Source organism: Syngnathus leptorhynchus, chromosome 2 (genome assembly GCF_054491065.1).
Source record: "Syngnathus leptorhynchus isolate UIUO chromosome 2, UIUO_Slep, whole genome shotgun sequence".
NCBI classification, from domain to species: domain Eukaryota; kingdom Metazoa; phylum Chordata; class Actinopteri; order Syngnathiformes; family Syngnathidae; genus Syngnathus; species Syngnathus leptorhynchus.
The window spans coordinates 18,768,294-18,777,136 of record NC_141196.1 but is presented as its reverse complement, the minus strand read 5'-3'; the positions used below and the strand labels follow the sequence as shown (position 1 = coordinate 18,777,136).

At 38.3% G+C, this 8,843-nt stretch overlaps 2 protein-coding genes across 12 annotated transcripts in view; both read left to right on the top strand.

Annotated features, from left to right (window-relative positions):
* The first annotated feature begins 2,185 nt into the window (after positions 1–2,185).
* tyw2 (tRNA wybutosine-synthesizing protein 2) lies at positions 2,186–5,544 on the top strand. Of its 2 annotated transcripts, none has more exons than XM_085906539.1 (7): positions 2,186–2,529; positions 2,665–2,701; positions 2,887–3,085; positions 3,172–3,322; positions 3,534–3,643; positions 3,789–3,946; positions 4,347–5,544. In XM_085906539.1, the coding sequence occupies exons 1-7, from the start codon at positions 2,477–2,479 to the stop codon at positions 4,716–4,718; spliced, it is 1,080 nt and encodes a 359-aa protein (XP_085762665.1). In that variant the 5' UTR covers positions 2,186–2,476; the 3' UTR covers positions 4,719–5,544. The 2 variants fall into 2 exon arrangements, with proteins under 2 accessions (XP_085762665.1, XP_085762664.1); XM_085906538.1 differs by having other exon boundaries at positions 2,187–2,529; positions 2,665–2,812; positions 4,347–5,543.
* Positions 5,545–6,685: 1,141 nt separating this feature from the next.
* The window catches only part of LOC147061137 (synaptotagmin-like protein 4), a 16,033-nt gene continuing 13,875 nt past the window's right edge, over positions 6,686–8,843 (top strand). For 4 of the 10 annotated variants that reach the window (XM_085932321.1, XM_085932301.1, XM_085932283.1 and 1 more), the window contains exons 1-2: positions 6,693–6,886; positions 8,542–8,710. In XM_085932321.1, the coding sequence (XP_085788447.1) occupies positions 8,592–8,710 (119 nt within the window). In that variant the 5' untranslated portion in view covers positions 6,693–6,886; positions 8,542–8,591. Of the gene's footprint in view, positions 6,887–8,541; positions 8,711–8,843 lie in introns of all 10 variants that reach the window. The other 6 variants (XM_085932310.1, XM_085932292.1, XM_085932266.1 and 3 more) reach the window with 4 other exon arrangements.

The following is an 8,843-nucleotide window of genomic DNA, read 5'->3' as shown; positions in this document are numbered from 1 at the left end:
TTATTGAATGATTTTTCTCTTGTTTCTCTTGTTGCATAATTCACATGTTGAATGTGTTTTTAAATCAGCTTTTTTGGTGCGTTATTTTGAGGATATGTTTACCTCATTAATTAAATCACAGTCCAGGCATATTTTGAATTGTAGCAATTTCTGTGTCTGGAAATGGAAATGCTGTTCCGATAAAAACCTTTTAGCCAACAGAAGATGTAGTTTGACCAGTTCCAGCCATAATGACCAATACTAAAATACAGTTATGTCATGTGCATCAAAAATGATGCACAGGTTTTGTTTCTTTCTTTTTTTTTTCATTTCACATACCATCGGACTACATGTGGTACATGCACCACACTTTGTGAATCTATAGGAAGAAAAAAAAAGTGAGTAACGCAACTCGGCAGAGATCACATCTTAGGTTAAGTCCTTACTTCTTCTTTTCAGCCAGTCTGTGGTGTCACTCAAACCAATGCAACCCTGCTACTCGTATTGTGAAAAAAAAAAAAACAGTTTGTTCTTTTCAAATGATTACAGCAGCATCGTGTTTTCTTCAATGTCTTGTTCATTTTAATTCCTGATACCACTAAAGGTGTCGCAGGGGACAAACTGATTGAAAGTAAAACATTGATGCCTGAAACTACTGTTTTGGCCATATCAATGAACTTAGTGAAGATGAAGAACTAAAGTGTTTTGGGTCATTATCAAGGAAATAATTGAAAATGGGTATATTAACATTTAAATCGCGAGCCATATTTTGATGTCATTCTTATATTTGTTCAAATAAATGTGCCCTTAACTATATCAGGTGTCTAATATGAACAAAAACTGAAAAAACAGTAGTCAGATATTTTCCATATACTGAAATAAGGCTGATTTTGTCTCAATTTACCCCCAAATTTACTTTACGCAGTGTTGGCATTAGGCATGGTCAGCATAATACAAAGTAGATACGAATGTAGATTTGAAAAATTAGGAAAGACTGAAAAGTGTTTAACAGCAGTGTAATGTGTCATTTGTAGTGGCTGCAGAGCCTGCATTATTTACTGTTACAGCTACAGAGTGACTTTAATGGTGATCCAATGAAAGTTCAATATTTGTTTAGCTCAGTCACATAGCCATAAATGCTTTCTCACTGAATGCATGAGAGAGTGTGGATACATTAAACGACGCAGGGTGGATGTGACAAATCATTCTCTTGCAAAACAACACTGAATATTTTTCTGTCAAGTGTTATTTTGCTAATGAAAGCTCAAACTGCAGAGAGCCTAACACAGCTTCTACATATAGTAGGCCTTGACTTGAATGCAGACCTTGACTTGAATGCAGACATATTGTGAGAAATATTACACTATAAGCCCCTCAACGTCAACTATATAAGCAAATAGAAAGCAAAGACAACAATCCATTTATCCACCCAGCCAATGAAATAGATTTAAAAGCATTTTTTGTCTCAGTTTGCATCAATTGAAAGACAATTGTGGTGATGTTGCCTGCCTTGACCCCCATGTTTAAGTATAAAAAAACAGATACATACGTAGATAGGTATACTGTATGAGAGTATCTGTATAGTATTAGGTGTCTCAACTCCCCTCAACTTCTTGCAGAGGATAAACTAAGAATATAAAAAGAAAATATGACTATGGATACGGTTGAATTCAATATTTAAATATTATATCAGTTACCAAAATGCTTTTTGTGTGTTTCCCAGTATGTGTCAGCTATAGCACTATAACCTAGTGGACTAAAGGTATTAAGATACTGGACTAATGTGTAATTCTCACAAAGGCCTACCAGTTTGATACACATCTTTGAAATAACAAATGTAGTCAATTTAACTATAATTGTTATTATTATTATTATTATAGTAGTAGTAGTAGTAGTAGTACTATTACAAATGTAAAAGTCGTAACGTAAAAGTCATTGTTATTATTATTATTATATTAGTAGTAGCAGCAGTAGTAGTAGTAGTAGTAGTAGTAGTAGTAGTAGTAATAGTAGTAGTAGTAGTAGTAGTAGTAGTAGTAGTAGTGCTATGTTATGTTTAATAATTATATATATATAAGATAAATAAAAAATGATGGCTTTTTCTTTTCTTTTTTTGTTTATTTATTCATATTCCGCAACGAGTAGAAAGCCCATTGTGTCAAAGTTATCCAGCATCACTGAGCAATTTTACGGCCTCTATCGGCAATCATGCGCAACTAGTTCAATGTTTTTTCAATGATTTTGGGTTGTTGTTGTTTTTTTAGCTAATTAATTTATCGGAAGTTACTTGATAGTGATTAAACGGACATATACATATTAACCTTACACATGTAATATTTTCTAATATTATGGTTCACTGTACAGCTAGTCCGTTGTTTTTAACCGTCCGCTGGAAACAAATCCTTGGTCCAGGCGGTCCGCGTTAAGCGTTTGCATTTCTCTGTGTTGACATTTGTTTTATGTTCTCAAGGTAAATGTTGTTTATTATTTATTCCTAATGGAAGGGGTGCCTTGTCTCCGTGTGCCTCATTGTCATGCACAGAAATTAAGGTAATCGACAGCAAAATCATCTTTATTAGTGGTTAGCATTGCTAGTGAGGACATGAGCGATTGTTTGCATCTAGTGTTGTTTGTCTACTTGGCTTGTCGTAATGCAAAAGTCATTGTTGTGTCTGTAATACACAGGGAACATTTGCAGTCCCAAGATTTCCTGGACCGAAACGTATGTATTGTGAAAGAGCCTACTGGGACTGTCCTTGTACCCATTTTACCTCCATGTTTACAACAACTTGACCAAAACTTTCTCAAAGATGTGACAGTTGTTTGGTGCCAGGTGACGAACACGTATTTAACACAATGGAATTCACTTTAAAATGCAGTTCCAACTTGGCTTCACATCATCCACAGACTTCTGCACTGTCCAAGAAGCAGAGATGCAGGAGGAGGGGTGATAAGCTTGAAGATCTCCTCCAGGAGTTGCTGGAATCTCATGGAGAAAGTTGGACAAAGGAGGTGAGGGAAGATCTGCCTCGCAGCTTTCAGCGGCATGGAGATTTAGTCCTGCTGGGGCACAACGTTTTCTCCCTACCTGTATGGAAGAAATTTGGTAATATTGCCAGATTCCAGTCTGCTTATTGGTTTAAGCAAACATCAGGTGGTTTACAAACGTTTGTTTCTTTCTGTTTATTTTAGATCAACAGCTATGGCACACCGTAGCCAAAGGGCTTGGAGCCAAACGACTGGCGACAATGAATCGAATATCCAACGATGGTTTCCGATCGCCGCAAGTGACTGTTCTGCTGGGAGAGCAGAGCTGGGTTAAACATGTGGACAATGGGATTACGTGAGTCCGCACTTTGTGGATCATTTCATTTACTCCCATTGTTTACTAATAGGCCATACATACGCTCGGCACACAGAACATTCGGCACACCACATTATTATGCATTTTTTCCATAATAAATGAATGAATCCAGAAAAGCAATGCAGCTGTGCGCCTTTTTTGACTTTTTGGGGGAGATTATCGCTCTTAATGTCTGTCTGTCTAATTGCAGGTATGAGTTTGATGTCACCAAATGCATGTTTTCTGCTGGAAATATAACAGAGAAGCTGCGGGTTGCTGGATTTGACTGCAGGGGCGAGACCGTGGTTGATTTGTATGCTGGTAAGCAAAATGTATGGTCTGTAGAGTTTGGGGTTCCATTAAACAGCAAGTCACTGTTAATATCTTTCCTGCCTTTTTTGTTTATGTGGCGCGTAGATTAAATGAGCATGATTGAAATTACTTTTGTTCATTTTTATGCTATTAGGTATAGGATACTTCACGCTTCCGTATCTGGTCCACGCGGGTGCGGCACATGTCCACGCCTGCGAGTGGAACCCACATGCGGTTGAGGCACTGCGTAAAAACCTAGTCATCAACCGAGTACATGACCGCTGCACGGTTCACCCAGGGGATAATCGAAAAGTAATGTATTTTGTATGTGCTCTTCAGCCTCAATATACTTGAACACGCACCTGACACAGCATTAAGTTCACCAACAGTCTACCACAGTATGCTGAGGAGTTGTGGAGGTACACGGTGTTATTCCGAGGTGTTAATAAGTCATGCTATCTAACCTATGAGGGACAGAATGATAGAAAAAAAAGTCTTAATATTATGCAGAAACTACAAGCACTTGAGTGAAAGCCTTTCCAACTGTGTCAGGATGGAGACTTATTATCCTAAAGGCAACATAGGAAAGTTTGACATTAGGAAGTGTTGGAACCTAACAGTAATATATATTACAGGCAACAGATGGGTCTACCATATTCAAGGAACTGTATATTTGGGTTCAAAGTACTGGGATCCTTTTTGTTTTGTTCAGGTCCAGCTGTGTGACATTGCAGACCGGGTAAATCTGGGCCTCATTCCGAGCTCTGAGGACGGATGGCCAGTCGCCTGTCGCCTGCTGAAGAAAACAACTGGTGGTATCCTACACATTCATCAAAATGTTACATCAGCAAATGCCATGGCCTGGCATGAAGAGAACGATGCCCACGACAGCGTGTCCGGGAAGAGAGCGGACAGAGAGGCGTGGCAGGCCTGGGCTTCTGCCACCGCAAACCGCATCGTGTGTCTTTTGAAGAAACTCACATCTACGACATGGAGAGCAAACATCCAACACATTAAACACGTAAAGTCATACGCACCTCATGTGCATCATGTTGTGCTGGACTTGGAGTGCAGACCAGTCTGAATGCTGATCATAATCATTATAGACACACTGAATCCTGCCACTTGGGTCAAGAGACAATGAGCAGTTTCATTTGAGTTGAGTTGTATAGCTTCTACTTATACACATTTTAATGGCACTACAATTTGGCATACTCACAATTCAGAGCACTATGTTGTATAGTGTTTCAAGATACAAGTGAGCTGCCTTACGTTTTTATCATTTTTTTAAATACGAGCTGTCATTGGTCCTATTTTTTTGCTTTGAGTGCAAACTTGATATATGAGTGTTGATATGAGTGTTGTCTGGGGTCAGTGAACTCAACTAATCTCACATTAAGCAGCACTTAAGCAAATAGGAAACAATTCTTCCTAAAAGTAGGCTTTACGCTCTTGAATGCCGCTCCCAGTCAAAGATTATCATAAACCTAAATGAAATTTGTAGAATTTCACACTGTATTGAAAACAAGCCCATACCTTTAGCCATTAGTCTGCAACCTTAATGCTAAACCAAACACAAAATAGGAAAGGTGTAGGTTTTGCCAACTGTTGTATGAACAGAAACGGTGCAGCAACACATTCTGATGTTCCATTACAACACTGCCGTCCATGTATGTTATTTCAGTCTATCGGACTGCTTCTAGGTGGCCAATATGGGCAGCAGCACAATGCCCATTCAAATGATAAAAGGTTGACAAAAACTGCTTAGTTATTTTTGTGTAAACGTTGTATGGTTTTAGACTGTAAGTACAATATGCACTGCTATTTTTATCATAAAAAAAAACATCACACATTTTTGTTGGTTGTTTTTGAAGTGTTTTTCAGTTTATTGGGCATTCTAGTCATTTAAATGGGGAAACAAAGGCGATTAATCTGTTCAGAATATTTTTAAATGAGTTTGATAATTCATTAGTTGTCAGTCGAATCATTTTCAGACCTCTAAACTCAAGGCACCACCGTGAATAGTGGCGAGTGAGTGATTCCGAACAGCCTAAAAGTTTCTTTTTTCTTAATTCCCCAGGGCTACGGGTCCTTGACTAAACATTTCTCATTTTTTTGTTTTTTCATGATGGTGTTGGAGGACAGTAGGATGGATTTGTGGTTATTTTGTCTGTCTGCCTTACAATTCTGCAGTTCATTTTTAAAATCTAGGCTCTGGCCTTGTATGGCCTATGCAACATTTCCCATGGTGCATGAGTGAAAATATAGGGGGAACTTTTTTTCTGTGAGCCAATGCATGTAAAAAAAAAAAAAAAAAAGTTTTGTAACGAACGGAAATAATATTGTTAAACAGAGATGGCAAATGGGGAAGGTCAATTAGGTAAGATGTGATTTATGACCTATTTATTATTTATGACTGATGACCTGGCATTTAACATAAACTCACACCCCTGGGAGAGGTCAGACTAGTGTGTGCACTATTAATTGTTTAGCCAGTAACGGCTCGCCAAGACGCAGTCACAGATGGACACAGATATTACAAAGAGCATGAGAATGGCGACCCCAAGTGGATAAAACAATAGTGCACATTTATTTGCATGAGATGTTTATGAATATTAAACTAAATATTCGTCCGTTACGAGGTGATCTGAAAGGTAAGCCTGTGATAAATGAGTGGTTGCTGTATGTAACATTTTAATACTATAATATGTAATAACAGTAAACTTTAATTTAGCTAGATATTCTACTTTGATGTGCATTTAAGTCTGATCGACGCATTAGGTACAGGTGTTATGTTCTTCATTTTTATTTTACATAAAACTAGTGTTAATGTTTAAATCCTGCATTAAATTATAGTGGATTAAGTCTGCAGTATTAAATTTTAAGGTGGAAGATTTCTCTCGTTGTTGAACACTTGGGCTGTTTCTTTCTATCTTTCTTTCTTTCTTTCTTTCTTTCTTTCTTTCTTTCTTTCTTTTTTAACTGAAGTGGTACGATACTTCGTTTTGAAAGTGTGCGAATCACTTATGTGTGTTAATAAGTCACTACAGTGCTTCCGGTTGAAAATGGAATGAACGCGCAATGGAAAGGCGGACAGAGGCGTCAAGTATCCAATCTTCCTGTTTGTTCACTTCCTAAGCAGCACTCTGCACTGCGGTTCTTCTCAGTTGAGGTGGAGGAAAGCGAAGGCTGTTGATCTACACTAGTCAGAGGAGCCGAGTTATTAAAAAAAGGCAAAAGAACTATTGCAAGGTATATTTTTTTATTATTATTATCAATTTTATTTCGAGGAGGATAAAAACTTTGAAAACTAAACTGTGATGGCGTAAACTTGGATTTTCGGCTACAGGTGCGTGCACAATTACGTATAATGAATCCGAGAGAAACCAGTTCTCCTGCGGTGTTTTAAACATTAAGCAACCACCTCTTTGTCTGTAAATTCCAGTTTAATGCCTAACTAGTGAGAAGTAACGTGACCATGTCGCAGTCTGCATCAGTGGCTATTTATTTATTTAGGCTATGTATTTATTTATTTATTTATTTATTTATTTATGTATTTATTCATTTATCTATTTATTTATTTATTTATTTGTGATAAACTGTGGTTGCTTATCTCATTTTTAACTACGTAATATGTCTCTCGTACCTTGAAACAACGATAATCCACTTTGGAAGGATAGAAAAAGAATTTGTAGTTTTTTTTGGAAGGTAGGGAACTGCGTATGCGCAGCTTCGTTCCTTCCTGGGTAGACAAGTTGCCCTGCAGGTATTGTTCTACTTCTACCTGATGTCCTCTTTGCCTTCCCCTGGGCTTTCAAACAATTTTTACACATGCCTTGTAAAAGTAACTCATTTTGAGGCAATTAAAATAGGCCCTTTCATTTCAGGCTGAAAGTTTGATGTTTGTTTTAAATGGCTGCTGATCCCTGTATCTTGAAAGGGTGGGAACCCTGACTGAAAGCCAAGTTGATGTTATTTTTGCCTGCCCTGTGCCAAACAACCTTTCAGCATGGCAGTGCAAAATATCACATCCTGGTTTACTTCCTTTTTAAATCATTTGTCATTTTAAGGAATGCTAGTTAAACCAGAATGTTGTACTGCTGCATCCTGAATCCTGGTCACATGACACTGAAGAAGCCTCTCCTTGTTATTAATAGAATAAAATTAATCAAATACCAATACTTAAAGTACTATAGATATTTGTCAAATGATGCCACAACACCACCCTAAAGAGCCTGTCTATTTTTTTTGGTCAGTGACAGGCCCTGTATTTGGTACCTGAGGCTTCGATGTGTCATCACCTGTTTTAATCCATCCCTTCAAGGACTTTTATCATGCAAAAAAATAGTTTTGGTGATTTTTACCCATGTTATTATTCTATTTCCTTGCCAAACCCCCCCAAAATGATGTTTTCCTCCATGCACTCATTCCAGAGCATTTTTGCTCACACCTCTTATCCAAGCAAGTAGCCCTGCCCGAGCCAAGAAAACAACTGGCTCCTCACTTTGTGACATCACAAAATGAAGAGCCACTGCAATCAAAACACAAGGCAGGTTTCTCAGAGAAGTTGTCCCTGCAACTTGAACTCCTTCACATGCAGCTGATATGATATTGGTGCATCAAAAGAAAATGATCAAATGTTTCCACATACCCTTTGCAACATGCTCATGTACAAGTCCTTGCTGTTTGGTGCATTATTATTTTTTTCCAATTAAATTTTTCTATTTTGTGTTGACATTGAACGCACTTTGAGTCTACTGACGAATGTGAGAGTCCAGGAGGCAGGGTTTCAATGAGCAGCATATCTTATTTCCGGGTCAGAAAACTAACCACCAAAATAACTCGTATTTCATAAGAAATAATTAGATTGCCATTGTACAAAGGCATCTGTATTTTTTTCCGCCCAGTATTGAGCAAACTGGATCTGACTGATCTTGTTGACCAAGCAACAGCCACCATGCCTCACCCAATTAACAATATTGACCTGGACTTCCTCTCCGACACCGAGCGGGATTTGATCCTGGAGGTGCTGCGGCGGGATGAGGAGCTCCGGCAGGCCGAGGAGCAGCGCATTCGGTGAGAAGTTTCCTTATCATGTTTATGTGCCTTTCCCACATCGGCAAGTACTGGCCCTGCTCCTGTCACTTTAGGGCAGTCTATTTTCCACTGAAATCAGCATAGCGGAAACTATGACGACAATGGCGCAACG

Bases quoted from the DNA above. Each gene is read 5' to 3' on its own strand.
- tyw2 (XM_085906538.1), top strand. From the start codon at position 2,477: ATGGAAGGGGTGCCTTGTCTCCGTGTGCCTCATTGTCATGCACAGAAA. The intron at 3,323-3,533 runs GTGAGTCCGCAC...GTCTAATTGCAG, and splicing joins CATGTGGACAATGGGATTAC to GTATGAGTTTGATGTCACCA. The intron at 3,947-4,346 runs GTAATGTATTTT...TGTTTTGTTCAG, and splicing joins ACCCAGGGGATAATCGAAAA to GTCCAGCTGTGTGACATTGC.